The sequence below is a fragment of the Cyphomyrmex costatus genome, unplaced genomic scaffold, assembly GCF_001594065.2.
Source record: "Cyphomyrmex costatus isolate MS0001 unplaced genomic scaffold, Ccosl1.0 scaffold189, whole genome shotgun sequence".
Taxonomy (NCBI): Eukaryota; Metazoa; Arthropoda; class Insecta; order Hymenoptera; family Formicidae; genus Cyphomyrmex; species Cyphomyrmex costatus.
This window is the reverse complement of record NW_017275921.1, coordinates 433,788-455,955: the sequence shown is the minus strand read 5'-3', so window position 1 is coordinate 455,955 and position 22,168 is coordinate 433,788. Positions and strand designations below refer to the sequence as shown.

The 22,168-nt window shown below is 27.7% G+C and overlaps 3 protein-coding genes across 3 annotated transcripts; all 3 read left to right on the top strand.

Annotated features, from left to right (window-relative positions):
* The first annotated feature begins 1,398 nt into the window (after positions 1 to 1,398).
* On the top strand, positions 1,399 to 3,213 carry LOC108772402 (ester hydrolase C11orf54 homolog). The gene is made up of 6 exons (XM_018537923.1): positions 1,399 to 1,501; positions 1,574 to 1,672; positions 1,745 to 1,914; positions 2,226 to 2,505; positions 2,581 to 2,783; positions 3,070 to 3,213. The coding sequence occupies exons 1-6, from the start codon at positions 1,399 to 1,401 to the stop codon at positions 3,211 to 3,213; spliced, it is 999 nt and encodes a 332-aa protein (XP_018393425.1).
* A 5,105-nt stretch (positions 3,214 to 8,318) lies between these two features.
* On the top strand, positions 8,319 to 10,117 carry LOC108772401 (ester hydrolase C11orf54 homolog). The gene is made up of 6 exons (XM_018537922.1): positions 8,319 to 8,421; positions 8,481 to 8,579; positions 8,651 to 8,823; positions 9,130 to 9,409; positions 9,485 to 9,690; positions 9,980 to 10,117. Exons 1-6 carry the CDS (start codon positions 8,319 to 8,321, stop codon positions 10,115 to 10,117), a joined length of 999 nt encoding a protein of 332 aa, XP_018393424.1.
* A 3,685-nt stretch (positions 10,118 to 13,802) lies between these two features.
* On the top strand, positions 13,803 to 15,604 carry LOC108772400 (ester hydrolase C11orf54 homolog). Its single transcript, XM_018537921.1, has 6 exons — positions 13,803 to 13,899; positions 13,974 to 14,072; positions 14,148 to 14,314; positions 14,612 to 14,891; positions 14,973 to 15,175; positions 15,467 to 15,604. Exons 1-6 carry the CDS (start codon positions 13,803 to 13,805, stop codon positions 15,602 to 15,604), a joined length of 984 nt encoding a protein of 327 aa, XP_018393423.1.
* Positions 15,605 to 22,168: the final 6,564 nt, after the last annotated feature.

The following is a 22,168-nucleotide window of genomic DNA, read 5'->3' as shown; positions in this document are numbered from 1 at the left end:
AAGCTCACAGGGATTTTAGCAACTCATAATTTAAAAAATTGAAAGAAAAGAATGTTATAAATTACAATTTTTAAGAAGGCTCTAAATAAAAAACAATTTAACTAGACAATTAAGGGCTAAAAGAACCAATTGAAACTAATGTGGTGATATATGACAAAATATCTTTTTCAAATTTTCCAAATGTTTTAATCATCGTACAATAATCTTCTATAGAGATGAACATAACTTTACATTTTGAATAAATATCATTAACAATTACTATTTCATTTTATCATTTTATATAACAACGTCAAATAATTCCTCGTCAAAAGCCCTGACTTTACGTGATCTTCTTATTAGCGTAATGGTTGATTAGGAACTTTTTCAGTGATTTATACTAATAAGAGCACATAACATTTATAACTTTAAGGAGGAATTACCTGACATCGTTATACAAAGTGATATAATAAAAATCTAATAATTGTGTAACTGCCATTTACTTAAATCGTTTAAGTATGCATAACACTAGAAGTACAACATAGTAAAGTGATCGAAGTTTACGGAATTTAAAAAGCAAGATTTGTTGAATATTATTATAATATCTAGAGATTATTATAAGTTAGTACTTTTATATGTTTAAGAATGAATTGATAAAGATTCTGTGATCCGAAATATTATGCGTAGTATTTTATCATATTTATTATTTTATTAGATTGTTAAATAATTTGGTTATTTACAAATTTCATTTGCTTCTCGTTAGTTTAAATTAGAATATATTTCTTATTTTGCAAACTTCCGAGGGATAACTGACTTTCTATTTATTTGTATGTAATATTTACTTAAAAATATTCGAAATAACTGCATGATTTGCGTTTTCTTCATAACGCTACTTTTATAGCATTGAAATCATTTTCAGATGTAAAAATTGAATGATGTATTGTTCCGATATTGGAACACGCACAATGCGACATACAGAGTATGTTTGAGTTACATTATTACATAGAAATTTACGAAAATCATAAATCGATTTTTGATTTAGAAATGTCAACTACAATAACAGAAATTACATTTCACTATTTAATCATTATCATATATAAGAAAAAAAAGTGTTATTTTGCTTTAAAAACATTAATGGAATAACCTATAATTAAAATATATAAATCTTAGTACATTTACAGCGTTAATTTCCAAATTTAGAGATATTCCACTATTATGAGAGGTGGCGTACACATTATGTATAGACACAATATCTAAGCAATTATCCCTCTAACTTTACTTTATTTTAAGTATACTATTATCAATTTTTTTCTCTAATTTTGCATTAAATTTACTTTAGTAAAATGAAAATTTGTAAATTACTTCACATTGCGTTCAATGAGAATTTAATAGCCTAGTGTGTTTCAGTTCTAATTTAACATTATGGCAGAGGTGTTAAATGGCAATTCGTACACTAGATCCCATAAAAACCGCTGTTATAAAGTTCATTCAATGAAGACACACACGCTCTCAGAAATTGCAGAAGGTATGTATACAACACAAATTATTACTCCAACAAACACATTATATTTTACACATGCGTTATATATGATAACAGTTCTACAAAATGGAATGCAACCTTTGTTCCACCGATTGAAAGTGGACGTAACTAGTTGCCCTTGTTTAACAAAAGAACCGTACAATCTTGCCGGTGTAGGTAAGAAACTGCAATAAAGCGCATAATTTTTCTTTAAATGGAGTATATTTAATAGGTGAATAATTCCAACAGGATTGTGTGGCAACACAGCGATAATTTATGATCAGGATCCCCCTGAAAACGACCGCGAATGGCAAAATAAAAAACGTGATATTAAATCTGTGTTAAAAACTATTTGCAGTGATTCCTTTGTCATTGGAAGTAGTTACGCTACAAAACCGAACATGCCTTATTACGGACATGTATGTTGTGTATATTACCAATATTTTTAAAACATAATCGCAAGAGAGACTTGTAATATTATAATACTACAACAATATGTTAAGATAATGTATCACGGATAAATAACTTGCAAAGTAGTACATAGCAAACTGCGATTATCTATTAATCATATCAACATTTTACAGTTAATTTATCGTTGTGTGTTTTGTAATTCTAATCAAATGATTTAGTACTTTTCAATTTATTCTATTGAGTTTTAATTATGTTTTCATCATATAATCATCTTCTGACATATTTTCTTTATTCATCATAAACGTGAATAACGTTACAGCTCATTGTGAATGCCACGTACAAAGCACCTGAGAATTTTACAAACGCAAGTCGCATTGTTTTCACAGAAAAAGGTAACGAACAAAGAAGGATAGAAACAGTAACTGATCCTAATCAATTGAAATGCACCAACCAAGGCTGTTTATTTATCAGCGAGGGTAGACCAGGCAATGTTGTGAGAGTGCGTGCTAGGGGTCGCAAAAAGGTTGACACAGACATCATAACTTCAATGCAAAACGTCCTTTATGATAATTATGGAAAAAACACGGATGATCTTTTTGGTAATTAATAGTTTGGGGTATTCAATTAAAGAAATAAGTATAAATATAACTAGATAATTTTTTATTGTCTTGAAGCTTTAGGGGGTGTTCTAAGGATGACATACGGACAAGTGGCGTGTAATGTTATGTATGACGAATATCCGGAGATGTTACCATTTTATGATTTTTTTCTTCAACAGCAATGTTCCGAGATAAATCTAGAATCAGATATGATAGCCGTTGGGGTAATATTTAACAGTTTCCCAGTACGAATGACTGAGCAGCCACGTTACGGTGTTGTAAGCTATTTGTACTGATTATACAGATATCAAAAATTATTGATATTGAGGATAATGCATTATATTTTTACCATAGATAAATATCGTTGGAAATTTATTTCTTTCTTTGTTACTTAATGCAATTATTTTTGTCAAATCGCTTTTATATTTTAATTCGTCATTATTAAATTATATTACAATGGTAGAATGTTTTTCAATCATTTAATCACTAACACAACAGTTATTACTAAATATCAAAATTTAAAAATGACGAAGTGTTGATGTTCTCTATTTCTTTATATTTCAGAGTATTTACAATAGAAATGAGTTTCATTGTTTCTCTGATTTTGGAGCAGGCGGACAATTTATTAACGATATTTCTCCGGATACGACAGAATATGAAGGTTACTTCAATGTAGCAGAAAAGCTTATTATCCCTGAAATGAAATAGATATATTGCATCTAAATATCATTTTAATATTAAACTAAGTATCCTTGTATACTCACATATATAAATCAATTTATATAATATTATCTAGCACACATTGTGACGAAAATGTTGTATGGAATCGTAATAGTTTATTTTTTCTTTTTACTTTCTTAAAAATTAGTAAATCTTTAGATATCTTACGCAGAAAAAAACGTTACTTTTGCAACAATAACGTTTATTTTTACTAATCAATTCATTTAGTTGTAATAATGATGGATAATCTTAACGGCCAAAAACCTTCTAAGCCAATAATACGATTAACACAATCATATTGTATGACTTAATACTAAAAATATAAAATAGATGACTTTAAGTGGCAACTATAGCTATTTTCTACTGTTTAAGAAACATCCTAACGATTAATCCTTTAGGATACAAAAATATAAAATCTTATTGTTTTCTTGAAATAAAAATTTATAAAATAGCTAAACTCATAATTTATGTAATATAAATTTATAATTTAGTAACCATTTCGTGAAAAACACAATTTGAATTGTAATATTTTTTTTATAAAATTCGTGACACAAATTCTTGTTATAAACTAATTGGAATTTTAAAACAGATAACATAATAATAGAAAAATAAAAATAAAGAGAAACTAATATAAAGATCTTAGAACAGTTTTCCATACGACGTTTTATACATGAATTTCGTAGTCTTAGATATGAAAGGTTCATTTTTATTAAAAAGGTCTCATGTTCATATTTTCAATTCTACAGATTTTTTTATTTCGATATTACTGTATTTTTCTGAAATGACAGTAAATTTTTAATCATTTAACAGTTGTCTTTTATTCTCAAAACTAAATTCAAAATCGATCAAATTTTTTATTACTACTAAATTGGATTTTTCTGTTTGACATTTGTATAGAAGATACTAGTTGTAGAAATTTATATATTTTCATAATTTATTTAATTTAACTAAATCTTTTCTAAAAAAATATTATAAATTGGAAATACTCATGTAGAAGATTGAGAAAAACATAAAAAGATATAAAATATTGTTGTAAAATATTTTTACGCACTTTTAAAATAATAAAACGGTTCCTTTCAGTGTTACTATCACCGTTAATTTTTGACGGTATGATTATTAACGTTTTCATGACTGTGTAATTGATAACATTATGACCATATGTATGATAACATTAATAAATAAAGACTAATATAGATATATATTGGCCGTACAAAAGTTATTAAAATTATTTTAAAAAGTAGTTTATTCCGTTACACGTCGTAGTTATTGAAGAACATAAAAAATAACTAAAAAGATTCAATAAAAAATTTTTTTTTTTTATTACAACTAACAAAGAAACTATAAGTAGAAAATTAACATAGACAAATGTAAACGTAGATAAAATATTCAAATGCAGATACAAAGGCTCTATCGTTAGGCTTAAAAACCTCCCTGAAATCTTTTGTCGCCAGGACATTACATTGTTGTAAAATCCGACAAAATTGTTAGTGTCTAATACTTTTGCAAAAGACTATAATCATATACACAGAATGTAAAACATACTCTTATAACAAAGTTTTTATTCAAACAGGCATTATTTTTTTTTTTACAGAAGATGAATAATCATTTAATGTTTTTTACAGGAAATACATTCTGTTCTAATATACGTAAGTAAATGAAATTCGTGAATATCCCTGATTTACGGAACTAAATTTCTCGACTGTATGAACATCTTTCTCAGACATCCATATATAATGACGTACTTAATTTTCATACATTTTACAGATAAAGAACTTTATTCAGTTATTACACACCTTTGGAGTAAAATAATTTTAAGAAATATATACCAAGATTACTTTTTTTTTTATAAGTACTATAAATAAACATCCAAAATTTCCTTAATTTTATTAAGAATAAATATTAATTTGAATAAAGGATAGTTTTATATTAAATATTTGAGATAATTCTTACTTTCAGACTATGCAATAAGGAGTATATACGTGTTTTAGTATGTGTACTCATATAGAACATATTCAACGTAAACTGATGACACATTAATAGCGTTTTCAAGTGTAGTGAGTTTTAACTTAACCCTCATCAGATTAATAAAGTTGTCACCGTATTAACAGAAATGATAGCGCTGTCAGCACCGCAAACAACACGATGGCAAGATTTTAAATCAGCTACCAATCGAGCAAGATAAGAAACGTTGGACGCGTTCAGCGGGCTCAACAATTGAGTTATCACTCGTTGTTATTAGTGTATTTTTTTATATTAAGCAATCAGAGTTTTAGATCTATAAGTATCACCAACAACTACGAGCGCTTACTCAACTATCTCTTCCGCTGAATGCGCCCACTGTGTGCCACTGACATTAAATATATTATGCATTATCCAGTGAATGTGAAATAAGAACTAAATTAATATAGTCAAATAAAATGTCCTCTTCCAGTTTGAAAATCTATATATACCTAAATGTATCAATTAGCTCCATCTTTGCTATATTAAATGTTGAGTATAAACAAAATATAAATGACAATATTGAATAATAAAGCATAAGTTAATAGTGAAACATATAACTACATGAAATCAATTTAATAATATTAAAGAATAATGAAAAAAAACATAGCTATATGCCAAAAAATGCGTTAAAATATACAAATGATTGTAAATAAAAATGGTCATTTGGTTAAAATTACGTAGCTTAATTAGAAAAACAGATAACAGACAATTCGGCCTCTATCAGGTCATTATCAATGCTACAAAAATCGCAAGCAGTTAATAAATGATCGAAAATTATAGAATTATAAAATTACATAAAAAAATATTAAAAAATATAAAAAATATATAAGTATATAAATGTGTGTGCAATTTCACTCCCATAGTTAGAAGTCGTATACATTTCGGCAAACTAGTAAAAATCTAAAATTAATGTAATCCGTTTAGTTTTAAATGTAGTTTGTGAAAGCTTGTAATAACCGTATCTTATAAAATTATATCGATGTACGAATTATAAAATTGTCCGTACCTACTTACAATTAGAACAATGCGATGAGAGCCAAGTTTAAGATGTTAATAATATTAAATTTCACGTTGAATGGGAAAATCACAATTTACAAATTTATCGACTTTACAATATAAATAAATAATAAATTTTAAATTTCCATTAATTGTGTATTTCAAAAGCCGTTAACGATATCACAAAATTATGTTTATCTATTTCTGCTGCCTCTTACTGCCGCTAGGATTCTAAACTTATTGTTCTCTGGTTTGCGAAGAAGCAGCGCCAAAGTTCATTATATCGTTATTTGTATAAATATGACAGAAAAGACGTACCAAAGACGGTGATTTAACTAAAAAAATTAGACAATCGGATATCAGACAAAGTATAATACTTTTATACTGCAACGTAAGTAGTCAAATCACATACATGATGTAAGCGTACATATGACACAATATCTGTATTATTCTTATTTAAGCGACCGAGAGACGAATGAGTAAGATGTTTAAATAAGCACAACATTTAACGATTTAATAAAATAATCACTACAATACAACATGCATTAAACATTTGAGCTTACAGAGTGTTTATCAATTCGTGATTTAAAAAATAAGGCAAAGAGAATATTACAATAAATTATAATTTCAAATGAACCTTTAAAAAAAAAACGATGCAACTAGATAATTAAGGGCTAAAAGAGCCAACTGAAATGAATATGCTGACATTTAATAACAAAACTTCCTCTTCAAATTTTCGAAACGTTTCAATTATCGTATGATGATCATTTCCAGGGATGTACATATAACTTTATAATTTGAATAAATAGCATTAACAATAATTAGTTTTCCATTTTATATAACAATGTCAAGTAATTCCTCTTCAAAATCCTGGACTTTACGTGACCATATTAGAGTAATGGTTGATTAAAAACTACTTCGAGTAATTTATACTAAAAAGATTACATGTCTATAACTTTAACGGAGGAATTACCTGACAACGTTGCACGAAGTGATATAATAAAAATCTAATAATTGTACCTGCTATTTATTCAAATCGTATAAGTATATATAACACTAGAAGATCATGGTAAAGTGATCGAAACATACTGAATTTAAAAAGGAAGATTTATTGAATATTACAATGGACACAGCTCTTTTAACAACTAATAGTTTAGTTAAACAATATTATAACTTATTAGCCAAACATTATCATTTTTATCATTAAATTTAATACTTAGAAATTATTTTAATTTATTTCCTTTATATGTTTAAGAATGAACTGGTAAAGAGAGAGATTCTGTGATCCGAAATCTTTTGCGCATTATTTCATCATATTCATTATTTTCTTGAATTATTTAATATTTTGATTATTTACACATTCTATTTGCTTCTTGTTTGTATAAATTAGAATATTTTTCGTTTTGCAAACTTCCGAACAGACTTTTTGTTTAACTGCTGTAATATTTACTTAAAAATATTTAAACTTATATACTTAAATCTAGGCACGACTTGCGTTTTCGTAGTTTTTTATACCAAATCACTACTTTCAAATGTAAAATTTAAATGATTAATTCTCCCGATATTATTACATGCACAATGCAATATACAAAGTATTTTTGAGGTTCATTATTGTACAGAAATTTACGAAAATCATAAATCGATTAAAATTTGTTCAGAAATGTCATTTACAAGTATTATAGTAGCAATAACATTTCGCACTATTTAATGATTATCATAAATAAGAAAAAAAAATTATTTATATTTTTCAACGTACAATATTAGAATAATATTCAATTAAGATAATACATATTCTACTACTTACAATGTTAATAAATAAGTTAGAATTTATTTCCAAATTTAGAGATATTCTATCACTTTGAGCGGCGTCGTACACATTACATTGGCACAATAGCTTAGCAATTATCCCTCTATCTCAACATTATTTCAAAAAATTAACTAATATCAAACTTTCTCAAATCAAAATTAACTAATATCAAGCTTTTATCATACTTAGGATTAAATTTATTTTAGTATGATGAAAATTTGTAAATTATAACACATTGCGTTCAATGAGAATTTAATAGCCTAGTGTGTTCCAGTTCTAATTTAACATTATGGCAAGGATGTTAAATGGCAATTCGTACACTATCCCCCGTAAAGAACGCTGTTATAAAGAACGTTCAATGAAGACACCAACGCTCTCAGAAATTGCAGAAGGTATGTATACAACACAAATTATTACTCCAACAAACACATTATATTTTTATGATATACAGTTCTACAAAATGGAATGCAACCTTTGTTCCACCGATTGAAAGTGGACGTAACTAGCTGCCCTTGTCTAACAAAAGAACCATACAATCTTGCCGGTGTAGGTAAGAAACTAAGCAAAGCACATAATTTTTATTTAAATAAAGTATATTTAATAGATGAATAACTCCAACAGGATTATGTGGTAACACGGCGATAATAGAACTCGGTGAGAAACCCACAGAAAACGTATCGGATTGGAAAGATAGAACATGTGATATTAAGTCTGTGTTGAAAACCAATTGCAGTGATTCCTTTGTCATTGGAAGTAGTTACGCTACAAAACCACACATGCCTTATTACGGACATGTATGTATTATCAATATTTTAAAAACATATCCGCAAAAGACTTATAATAAAATGCTATAACAATATGTTATATATAACGATAATGTATCACGGATACATAACTCGCAAAGTAGTACATAGCAAACTGCGATTGTCTGTGAATTATATCAACATTTTACCGTTAACTTACCGTTGTGCGTTTTGTAATTCTAATCAATTGATTTAGTACTATTAAATTTATTCCATTGAGTTTTAATTATGCTTTCATCATATACTCATCTTCTATCATATCGTCTCTATTTATCATAAACGTGAATAATGTTACAGCTCATTATGAATGCAACGTACAGAGCACCTGAGAGTTTTACGAATGCGAGTCGCATTGTTTTCATAGAGACAGGTAACGGACAAAGAAGGATAGAAACGGTAACTGATCCTAATCAATTAACATGCACCCACAACGGCTGTTTTTTTGTTAGCGAGGGTAGGCCAGGCAATGTTGTGAGAGTGCGTGCTAAAGGTCGCAAGATGATTAACACAGACATCATAACTTCAATGCAAACCGTTCTTTATGAAAGTTTTGGAAAAGATTCGACTGAAACTGTTGGTAATTAGTAGTTTGTGGTATTTAGTTAAAGAAATGGATACAAAAATGGTTTGATAATTCTTTATTGTCTTGAAGCTTTAGGTGGTGTTCTAAGAATGAGATACGGACAAGTAGCGTGTAATGTTATGTTGGACGAATATCCGGATGAGAAGTTACAATTTGTAAATTTTTATTTTCAACAGCAATATTCCAAGATAAACCTAGAATCAGATATGATAGCCGTTGGTGTAATATTTGACGATCTGCCAATACTAATCTCTGACGAGGAGCATTACGGAATTGTAAGTTATTTGTACTGATTATGCAGGTAGCAAAAATCATTAATACTAAAGAAAGTGCATTATATTTTTACCACAGATAAATATCATTAAAAATTTAATTTTTTGTTTAATAACTAATGGAATTATTTTTATCAAATCGCTTCTGTCAAATTTGAATTTTTCATTATTGAATTATATAACAATGGTGAAATGTTTTTCATCCATCTAATCACTAACAAAACAGTTATATTTAAATCTAAAAATTTAAACATGACAAAGTATTGATGTTTTTTAGTTTTTTATATTTCAGAGCATATACAATAGAAGTGAGTTCCATTGTTTTTCTGATCATGGAACAGGCGGACAATTTATTAGCGATATTTCTCCGGATACGACGGAATACGAAGGTTACTTCAACGTAGTAAAGAAGTACATTGTACTTAAATAGATGTGTAGAATTTAAATACCATGTAAATATTAAACAGTATCCTTATATAAACTCTTATGTAAACTCTAATTTATATAATGTTATCTAGAACATGTGTGACGAAAATGTCGTATCGAATTACAATAGTTTATTATATCTTCTTAACTTTCTTAAAAATTAGTAAAGATTTAGATTTCTTAGAAAAAAACATTACTGTTTCAACAATCTTCAAATAATGATTATTTTCGATAATCACTACATTTAGTTGTGATAATGATGGATAATCTTAATTGCCAACAATTCGTTAAGCTTATCATACAATTAACACAATCATATTAAATGACTTATTAATGAAAATGTAAGATAGGCGATTTTTAGTCGTAGCAATCGTAGCCGCTCCTTCCGTTTAATATTCAAGAAACGTTCTAACACAATTAATCCTTTTGGATATAAAGATATAAAATCTAAAAAAAAGTTAATATATTCTAAATAAAAGTCTTATAAGTTCTTTATAAAGATTTCATCAAAATTCATATAAAGAATTTATAAAGTCTTTTGTATAACCTTACAAATAAATGCATATTGTATATATTTTTAATATAGTTTATATTATCAACTTATTTAAGTTTAATAAGTCCTTATTAAATTTTATTAAAGTCTAATTTATATAATTTAATTAAATCTTAATAAGTTTTAAATAAGACGAATTAATATGTTTTAATATGGTCTTAACAAGTTTTAATAAGTTGAATTAATAACTTAATATGGATCATTATATGGTCTAAATTAAATCTCTATATAAAAATTGTTCTAATAAAACAACATTTATTGGAATCGTTATTAAGTATTATATTAAATTTTAATAAAATTTATGTTTAATTATATTAAATCTATACATATATTTTTTTCGCGGGGGTAAAAAATGATAGAGTAGCCAAATTTATAATTTATGTAATATAAATTTATAATTTGGTAACTCTTTAGTCGAAAACACAATTCGAATTGTAATATTTTTCTATAAGACATGATAAAAATTCTTGTATAACTAACTAGTATTCTGAAATAGATAACATAATGACATAAAAAATACTGAAATAAAAAGAAACAAATATAAAGATTTAGAAAAATTCCATACGACATTTTACCAATTAATTTTGTTATTTTAAGAATGTAAAATTCATTTTTATTAAAAAGATCTCATGTTGATATATTCAACTCTGTAGAATTAACGTGCTTTTTAATCTTTTTTTATTTCCATATTTTTGTATCTGTTCGAAATGACAGTAAATTTTTTATATATGTCCTTTCTCAAGACTAAATTCAAAGTAGACCAAATTTTTTATTACTAATGAATCATAGTTTTCTGTTTGACATTTGTATAGAAGATATTAGTTGTAAAAATTTTAATCATCAGAATTTATTTAGTATTAGCTAAATCTTACCTAAAAAATATTATAAATTGAAAATACTCATGCACAAGGTAAAGAAAATTATTTAAAAAATACAAAATATTGTTATAAAACATTTTTATGCACTTTTAGGAAAATGAATGTGTTCCTATGCGTTACTCTGATCATTATTTTTATATTATTAACGATATGATAGTATCGTTGCATTTTTTATGGCTATATAATTGATAACTTAATTAAAACTATACGTATTAAACCTATACGTATGATAAGATTAATAACTGAACGCTAATGTATAACAACTAAAGTTTAACAACTTTAGTACGGACAATATATATAGAACTGCCTAATTGCAAAATGCATAACCAAAATAAATTTTGGTTTTCGGTAATGGTTATTTATAACTAAAATACAGAGGAATTATTATTCTATAAAATTATATTTTTTGAACAATTTCTATAAAGTTTAATAATGATTGTATTTATTAGGAATGAATATCAATTTGAATCAACGATAGTGTTAGATTAAATTTTTGAGATAATTCTTACTTTCGGACTATGCAGTAAGGAATGTACGTGTTTTTTAGTATGTATATTCATGTAGAACATATTCAACATAAGCTGGCGATGCAATAATAGCGTTTTCCAGTATAGTAAGTTTTAACTTAACTCTCATCGGATTGATAACACCGCCACTATATTAATTGCAATAATAGCGCTATCATCACCGCCAACAACGTGGTCGCAAGATTTTAATTCTAGCTACCAATCCAGCAAAATAAGAAATGTTGGGCGCGTTCAACGCACTCAACAGTTGAGTAAGCGCTCGCTGTTATGATCATGCTATTAGAATTTTAAATATTTTTATAAATATCACCAATAGCTGCGAGCGTTTACTCATCTATCGAGTTCGCTGAATGCGCCCACTGTGTGCCGCTGACTTTAAATACATTATACATTGTCCAGTGAGAATGTGAAATAAAAACTAAATTAATATAGTCAAATAAAATGTTCTCTTCCAGTTTAAAAATCTACATATAAATAAATGCATCAATCAGCTCCATCTTTACATTAAATTTTGAAAATAAACAAAATATAAACGGCAATTTTGAATAATAAAACATGGATTAATCGTGAAACACATAATTACATTGGATCAATTCAATAATATCACATTTCACATTGATTTAAAAAACTATTTACAAATTTGTCGACATTAATCAATTTTTCAATATAAATAAATAATGAATTCTAAATTTCCATTAATCTGTAAATTTCAAAAACAGTTAACGGCTTTACAAGATTATGTTTATTTGTTATAGCTGGCTCTTACGACCGCTAGGATTCTAAAATTTCTAAACGTATTTTCTCTGGTCACATTTGCGAAGAAGCAGTGTCAAAGTGCGTTGTATCGCTATTTGTATAGATATGACAGAAAGGACGTGCCAATGATGGTGATTTAACTAAAAAATTAAATAATCCGATATCATACAATGATATAAATTTTGCAATGTAAGTAGTCAACACACAACTCCTATATTTAATATAAATGTACACATGACAAAATATCTGTATTATTCTAATTTAAACGACCAAGAATCAAACTGACAAAATGTATAAATAATCATAACGTTTAACGATTTAATTAAATAATAAATATAATTTAAGGATGTACAAAACATTGTGGCGAACAGAATCTTCATTAATTTGTTATTGAATGTATAAAAAAATGAATATATATATTATACATGTACATTAAATATAATTTCAACTCCTTATAAAAGCATTTATAAGGGATATGTCTAAAAATAATCAATATATAACTCACATAATATATTTTGGAAGATAATAAATAAGTTACAACAGATTTTTGCAAGTAAACGCATGATACTGTCGCTAAAACGTTTGGAGAATAATTTATAATTTTTAAATAAATTTCTGTACTTTACCAATTGTCTTACTCAAAATGACATTATGTAATCTCATTTTAAACAGAAATTATTAGAATAATTTATGATTGAGATAATATAAACGTTAGAGCATTTAAAATGTTAGTAGATAATACAGTTGAATTTTCTTATCAAGTTTAGAAATGCATCAAATATCTGATTGTGACGTACATATTGTATAATGCATAGCAATTATCATTGTATCTCTATTATATTTTAAATAACTTATTAGTACCAACCTTTTTTTTAAATATAACATTAAATTTAGTCTTACAATATAACAATTTGTAAATAATTACGCATAGCCTAAAAATTGAAAAGCCTTGTGTCCGAGTTCTAATTCAGCATTATGGCGGAAATGTTAAATGGCGATTCTTTTACGACTGACGAACTTCCATATGAAATGTACGAACTAGAGCCACCTACACTTTCAGAAATCGCAGCAGGTATATACTATATAATGTTTATTATTTAATTTATCAGACACATCATAATTAATGCACGTATTGTACGGTAATAGTTTTGCAAAATGGAATGGAACCCTTGTTTGACTTCTTGAAAGTTGACGTAGCTAGCTGCCCTTGTTTAACTAGAGAACCATATAATCTTGTTGGAGTAGGTAAGAAATCATCCCAAAAGCGTCTAATTTTTCATTAAATAGAGTATATCTTTAAAAAGTAAATAATTCATACAGGATTATGTGGCAACACAGCAATAGTAGAATTTCCTGGTTCCACAGAAAACATACCGTGGAATGAAAGAACACGTGATATTAAATCTGTGCTAAGTGCCAGCTGCCAAGATTCCTTTATCATTGGAAGTTCGTACGCTACAAAACCACAAATGCCTTATTTTGGACACGTATGTATTATCAATATTTTCACATTTTTATGCGCTCAAAGATGATAATACTATTATGACAATATTTTAAAATAATGAATTATTGCTACATAACTGGCAAGGTAGCGCTAGATGGTAAACTATGATAAATTTGGAATTATACGAACAACTTATCGTTATCTTATCGTTGTTTTGTAATTTCATTCAATTGATTTAGCAGTAATCAATTTATTCTCTTGAGTTTTATTTGAGCTTTCGTTATATACTCATCCTCTATCACGTTGTGTCTGTTTCTCATAAACGCGAATACTGTTACAGCTCATTATGAATGCAAAGTACAGAGCACCTGAGAATTTTACGAATGCGAGTCGCATTATTTTCACAAGAACAGACAACGGACAGAGAAGGATAGAAACGTTAATTCATCCTAATCAAATGACATACGCCAACCACGGCAGTTTTTTTCTCAGCGAGGGCAGAACGGGGAATGTTATCAGAATGCGTGCCAGGGGTCGTAGAATGACTAACATGGACATCATAACTTTAATGCAAAAGATCCTTTCTGAATATACTGGAAGAAATACGACTGAATTTTTTGGTAATTAATAGTTTAGGATATTTTGTTGAAGAAATAGATATAAAAACAATTAGTTAATATTTTATGGTTTCAAAGCTTTAGGTGGTGTTCTAAGAATGAGATACGGACAAGTGGCATGTAATGTTATGTGTGACGAATATCCGGGGCGGATATTATCATTTAACAATTTTTTTTTACAACAGCAATGTATCGAGATAACTCTAGAATCAGATTTGATAGCAGTTGGTGTGATATTTAACAATATTCCACTACCATTAGCTGATCAGGAACAGCGTTACGGAATTGTAAGTTATTTGTATCGATTATACAGATACAAAAATTCATGCATCTTAAAGTTATTACATTATATTTCTTTGCCAAATAAAAATTTAAAAAATTTAACTTTTTATTTATTAATTTCTTCAATCATTTTTGTCAAATCGCTTCTATCAGATTTAAATTTGTGATTATCATATTAAATTACAATAGTAGAATCTCTTTCTCAATGATTGAATCACTAAACGCTGCAGTTGTTTCTAAATTTCAAAATTTAAATATGGCAAAGAGTTGATCATTTTTAGTTCCTTATATTTCAGAATCTGTACAATAGAAGTGAGTTCCATTGTTTTTCTAATTATGGAGCAGGCGGACAATTTATTAGCGATACTACTCCGAATACGACGGAATATGAAGGTTACTTCAATGTAGCGAAAAAGTTGATTGACGTTAAATAGGTGTATTGCATCTAAATGTCATTTTAATATTAAATTATATCCTTATACATATAATCTCATATATAAATTCAAATTTATATAATTTTATCTAACACATTACTGTGACGAAGATCTCATATCGGATTAAAATACTTTATCAGCTTTTTCGTTTAATTTCTGAAAAATTAATAAGGATTTATATTTTCTACACCAAAAATAATGTTACCGTTGCAACAACCAAAGATAATAAGTATTTTCGCTAATCAATACATTTAGTTGTAATAAAGGTGGTTGTTCTTTTCTTATCAAGTTTAGAAATGCATCAAATATCTGATTGTGACGTACATATTGTATAATGCATAGCAATTATCATTGTATCTCTATTATATTTTAAATAACTTATTAGTACCAACCTTTTTTTTAAATATAACATTAAATTTAGTCTTACAATATAACAATTTGTAAATAATTACGCATAGCCTAAAAATTGAAAAGCCTTGTGTCCGAGTTCTAATTCAGCATTATGGCGGAAATGTTAAATGGCGATTCTTTTACGACTGACGAACTTCCATATGAAATGTACGAACTAGAGCCACCTACACTTTCAGAAATCGCAGCAGGTATATACTATATAATGTTTATTATTTAATTTATCAGACACATCATAATTAATGCACGTATTGTACGGTAATAGTTTTGCAAAATGGAATGGAACCCTTGTTTGACTTCTTGAAAGTTGACGTAGCTAGCTGCCCTTGTTTAACTAGAGAACCATATAATCTTGTTGGAGTAGGTAAGAAATCATCCCAAAAGCGTCTAATTTTTCATTAAATAGAGTATATCTTTAAAAAGTAAATAATTCATACAGGATTATGTGGCAACACAGCAATAGTAGAATTTCCTGGTTCCACAGAAAACATACCGTGGAATGAAAGAACACGTGATATTAAATCTGTGCTAAGTGCCAGCTGCCAAGATTCCTTTATCATTGGAAGTTCGTACGCTACAAAACCACAAATGCCTTATTTTGGACACGTATGTATTATCAATATTTTCACATTTTTATGCGCTCAAAGATGATAATACTATTATGACAATATTTTAAAATAATGAATTATTGCTACATAACTGGCAAGGTAGCGCTAGATGGTAAACTATGATAAATTTGGAATTATACGAACAACTTATCGTTATCTTATCGTTGTTTTGTAATTTCATTCAATTGATTTAGCAGTAATCAATTTATTCTCTTGAGTTTTATTTGAGCTTTCGTTATATACTCATCCTCTATCACGTTGTGTCTGTTTCTCATAAACGCGAATACTGTTACAGCTCATTATGAATGCAAAGTACAGAGCACCTGAGAATTTTACGAATGCGAGTCGCATTATTTTCACAAGAACAGACAACGGACAGAGAAGGATAGAAACGTTAATTCATCCTAATCAAATGACATACGCCAACCACGGCAGTTTTTTTCTCAGCGAGGGCAGAACGGGGAATGTTATCAGAATGCGTGCCAGGGGTCGTAGAATGACTAACATGGACATCATAACTTTAATGCAAAAGATCCTTTCTGAATATACTGGAAGAAATACGACTGAATTTTTTGGTAATTAATAGTTTAGGATATTTTGTTGAAGAAATAGATATAAAAACAATTAGTTAATATTTTATGGTTTCAAAGCTTTAGGTGGTGTTCTAAGAATGAGATACGGACAAGTGGCATGTAATGTTATGTGTGACGAATATCCGGGGCGGATATTATCATTTAACAATTTTTTTTTACAACAGCAATGTATCGAGATAACTCTAGAATCAGATTTGATAGCAGTTGGTGTGATATTTAACAATATTCCACTACCATTAGCTGATCAGGAACAGCGTTACGGAATTGTAAGTTATTTGTATCGATTATACAGATACAAAAATTCATGCATCTTAAAGTTATTACATTATATTTCTTTGCCAAATAAAAATTTAAAAAATTTAACTTTTTATTTATTAATTTCTTCAATCATTTTTGTCAAATCGCTTCTATCAGATTTAAATTTGTGATTATCATATTAAATTACAATAGTAGAATCTCTTTCTCAATGATTGAATCACTAAACGCTGCAGTTGTTTCTAAATTTCAAAATTTAAATATGGCAAAGAGTTGATCATTTTTAGTTCCTTATATTTCAGAATCTGTACAATAGAAGTGAGTTCCATTGTTTTTCTAATTATGGAGCAGGCGGACAATTTATTAGCGATACTACTCCGAATACGACGGAATATGAAGGTTACTTCAATGTAGCGAAAAAGTTGATTGACGTTAAATAGGTGTATTGCATCTAAATGTCATTTTAATATTAAATTATATCCTTATACATATAATCTCATATATAAATTCAAATTTATATAATTTTATCTAACACATTACTGTGACGAAGATCTCATATCGGATTAAAATACTTTATCAGCTTTTTCGTTTAATTTCTGAAAAATTAATAAGGATTTATATTTTCTACACCAAAAATAATGTTACCGTTGCAACAACCAAAGATAATAAGTATTTTCGCTAATCAATACATTTAGTTGTAATAAAGGTGGTTGTTCTTAACCAGGGTCGACAAAGACTAACGTTTCTTTTTTTAAAGAATAAAACATTATGTTTTTTTTAAACATGTTTTTAATGCTTCAAATACGTTTTAAACCATATTATAAAAAAAACATATTTAAAACATTAGAAACATCGATTAAGCATGTTTTAAAGTATTTATAACATATTTAAAACATGTTTTTTACCAACCCTGTTCTTAACGGCCAACAACTGCTAAGATATCTTTTGATTATTACAATCATAGATACTTGGTTATAAAACTTATAACCAAGAAACGTGAAGGTAGGCGATTTTAGGTTGTGGTAACTTATTTCGTTTCTTCGATGTAATATTCGAAAAACGTCCTAATAATTAATCTTTTTGGATTTATAAAGATATAAAATCTTATTATGTTTCCTTTAATAAAAATTGATAAAGTAGCTAAATTCATAATTTATCTTATAATAAAATTATAAACTTATAATTTGGTAACTTTAGTTAAAAACACAGAGAGGACCCCGTTTGCCTACAAATCGATTGCCTATAGCACCCTTTGCCTACATCTCATTTGCCTACAGATCGATTGCCTACAAGTATTATTATCTACAACTCGATTGCCTACATGTATTCTTGCCTACATCCCATTTGCTTACAGTTCGATCTACATAATCTATTGCCCGATTGCCTACTTTATTTTTATTTATAGAATAGAAGCACTCATGCAGAAGATTAGCGAAAAACAAAAAATATATAAAATATTGTTATGAAGTATTGTTACGCACTTTTTTTAAGAGAATAAAAGAGTTTCTATGCATTATTTTCACCGTTAATTTTTATTTTAACAATACGAAAATATCGTTGAAATTTTTATGACTATAATAATGATAAGATTACGATTATACCTATATCAGAACATTAATAACTAAACGCTAATATTATATGTACTAAAGTTAAGAAAGTTACTTTAAAAAATCACTTGTTTTCGATACGCGTTATGGCTATTGAAAAAGATAAAAAATAACTTAAAAAATTCATAAAAAAGATATTTTTTCTGTTACAACTGATAAATAAAAGTAATTGATAACTAAACGTAGACAAAATATTCAAACGCATATTCAAATTTTTACCTTTACGATTTAAAATGCGTGGTCGAAAATCTTTCTGAGACCTTTTTTCGTCATATTTAATTTTTCCTAAAATACAAGAAAATTGTTAATACCTAATATACTTTGCACAAAATTTACTTACAGAATTCAGAAAGTACCCTTATAACAAAATTTTTATTCAAAAAGTCATTATTTTTTTGTAAAAAATAAATAATAATTTGCTGTTTTATACAAGAAATGCATTCTGTCCTAATATAGGGAAGTAAATAAAATTCGTGTGTATTCCTGATTTACAAAGCTTTTCTCGACTGTACAAATACTTTTCTCGTGTGTACAAATAACGACGTACTTAATTTTTACGTATTTTAAAGATAAGGTACTTTATACAATTATTACACATCTTTTCGTAAAATAATTTTAAGGAATGCCAAAGTTATTTTATTCATTATAAATAAATAATTATCTAAAATTTCCCAGTAAGAAATGATCGTCAACTCAACATCAAAAAACCAACTAATAAAATACTGCATTATATTTATATCAGTACATAAACATCGATAGACATTTAATTTTTTTAAAATAATTATTACAATCTTTTTATTAATCCGCTTCTGTCAAATTTTCTTTTGTAAAAATTAATCGAATTACTGAAGCATACAAGAAGATACTGAAAAATTAATTGCCTAAAAATACACAACCGATATAAAATTCTGGTAATCGGTAATGAAGTACGTGCTTTAATATGTGTACAATATAAGCTGATGGAACACTAATAGCGTTTTTAAGTGAGTTTTAACTTAACTCTCATCGGATCGATAACGTTGCCACTGTATTAGCTGCAATAATAGTGCTGTCAGCATCGCAATCTGCACGGTGGCGAGATTTTAAACCAGCTACCAATCTAGTAAAATAAGAAGTATTATGTGCCGCTGACTTTAAATACATTATATATTGTTCAGTAAATGTGTGTGTGTGTGTGTGTGAAATAAAGACTAAGTTAATATATTAATAAAATAAATAAATATAGTCAAATATATATATAAAATGTCAAAACAAATGGTCTCTTTCACTTTGAAAATTTCTATATATACACTTATTCTATATATATATCTTTACGACATTAAATGAAAACAAACAAAATAAACGACAATCTTGAATAATAAAGCATGTGTATTAATAGTAAAACATAATTACATGGAATCATGACTAATATCGCGTTTGATTTTGAATAGAAAAAACTTTTTACAGTCACTTTAATCAACATTTCAATATAAATAAATTAATAATGCATTTTAAATTTCCATTAATTTGTGGATTTCAAAAGCCGTTAACGATTTCATGAAATTATGTTTATCTATTACAGCTGCCTCTTACGGCCGCTAGGATTTCTAAACTTATTGTTCTCTGGTTTGCGAAGAAGCAGCGCCAAAGTGCGTCATATCGTTATACGTATAGATATGACAGAAAAGACGTGCCGCAGACGGTGAATTAACTAAAAAATTAGATAATATCTAATATCATATAATATATAATACTTTTGTATTGTAAGTAGACAACACACAACTCATATACTTGATGATAAATGATCTATCGCTAAAACGTTTGGAATAATTTAGAACTTTCAAATAAATCACTGTAACTTAATAATATTTCTCTCTCAAATAACTTACTAATATTTAACAATATCAAGTCTTATTGAACTGTGAAATTCAAACCGCTATAAACATACCGGAACTGGCAGCTGAATCTCGGGTGTTCTATATAATTGCATGGGAATTTATATTTCACGTATGCAGATTGCTAATCGCATGCCGAATTATTTCCAAACTTACAACGCAACTCTACTAAACTACCGCAGTAAATCACGAATTAAATTTCAATTTAACAATTTTTTATGCTCTTTACGCATCTTTAAATCGATCTTAATTATTGAATGACATCAAAATCAGTAAATAATTAATTTTTCATTGCGACAAATATCACCTCAGCCGGGACAACCTGGATCTCTGGCATTCCGTGCGACATTACTAATATCAATCTTTTTTTTTAGATATAACATCGAGTATAACATTAAATTTAAACTTATAATATTATAACAATTTGTAAATAATTTCGCGTAGCCTAGGAATTTAATTATTATGGCGGAAATGTTAAATGGTGATTCTTGTACGTCTGACGAATTTCCATATGATATGTACCGACTAAATCCACCTACCATTTCAGAAATCGCAGAAGGTATATATACAATGTTAATTATTTAATTTATCAGACACATCATAATTAATGCACGTGTTGTACGATAATAGTTTTGCATAATGGAATGGAACCCTTGTTTCACTTGTCGAACGTTGACGTAGCTAGCTGCCCTTGTTTAACCAGAGAACCATATAATCTTGTTGGAGTAGGTAAGAAATCATAACAAAAACGTCTAATTTTTCATTAAATAGAGTATATCTTTAAAAAATTAATAACATTCATACACAACACAAGGATTATGTGGCAACACAACAATGGTAGAATTTGCTTCTACCACAGAAGATATAGCGTGGAATCATAGAATATATGATATTAAATCAGTGCTAAGTGCCAGCTGCCATGATTCCTTTATCATTGGAAGTTCTTACGCTACAAAACCACACATGCCTTATTTTGGACACGTATGTATTATCAATATTTTCACATTTTTATGCGCTCAAGGATGATAATGCTATTATGACAATATGTTAAAATAATGAATAACTGCTACATAACTGGCAAAGTAGTAGTAGATAGCAAACTGTGATAAACTAGGAATCATACAAACAATTTATTAATATCTTATCGTTGTTTTATAATTCCATTCGATTGATTTAGTAGTATTTATTCTGTTAAGTTTTATTTAAGCTTTCATTATAT

What these genes read in the sequence shown, in the direction of transcription:
- LOC108772402 (XM_018537923.1), top strand. Translation starts at nt 1,399, where the DNA reads ATGGCAGAGGTGTTAAATGGCAATTCGTACACTAGATCCCATAAAAAC. An exon ending in ACATGCCTTATTACGGACAT is followed by an intron (nt 1,915 to 2,225) that starts GTATGTTGTGTA and finishes ATAACGTTACAG; the next exon opens with CTCATTGTGAATGCCACGTA. An exon ending in AGCAGCCACGTTACGGTGTT is followed by an intron (nt 2,784 to 3,069) that starts GTAAGCTATTTG and finishes TTTATATTTCAG; the next exon opens with AGTATTTACAATAGAAATGA.
- LOC108772401 (XM_018537922.1), top strand. Translation starts at nt 8,319, where the DNA reads ATGGCAAGGATGTTAAATGGCAATTCGTACACTATCCCCCGTAAAGAA. An exon ending in ACATGCCTTATTACGGACAT is followed by an intron (nt 8,824 to 9,129) that starts GTATGTATTATC and finishes ATAATGTTACAG; the next exon opens with CTCATTATGAATGCAACGTA. An exon ending in AGATTCGACTGAAACTGTTG is followed by an intron (nt 9,410 to 9,484) that starts GTAATTAGTAGT and finishes ATTGTCTTGAAG; the next exon opens with CTTTAGGTGGTGTTCTAAGA.
- LOC108772400 (XM_018537921.1), top strand. Translation starts at nt 13,803, where the DNA reads ATGGCGGAAATGTTAAATGGCGATTCTTTTACGACTGACGAACTTCCA. An exon ending in AAATGCCTTATTTTGGACAC is followed by an intron (nt 14,315 to 14,611) that starts GTATGTATTATC and finishes ATACTGTTACAG; the next exon opens with CTCATTATGAATGCAAAGTA. An exon ending in AAATACGACTGAATTTTTTG is followed by an intron (nt 14,892 to 14,972) that starts GTAATTAATAGT and finishes TCAAAGCTTTAG; the next exon opens with GTGGTGTTCTAAGAATGAGA.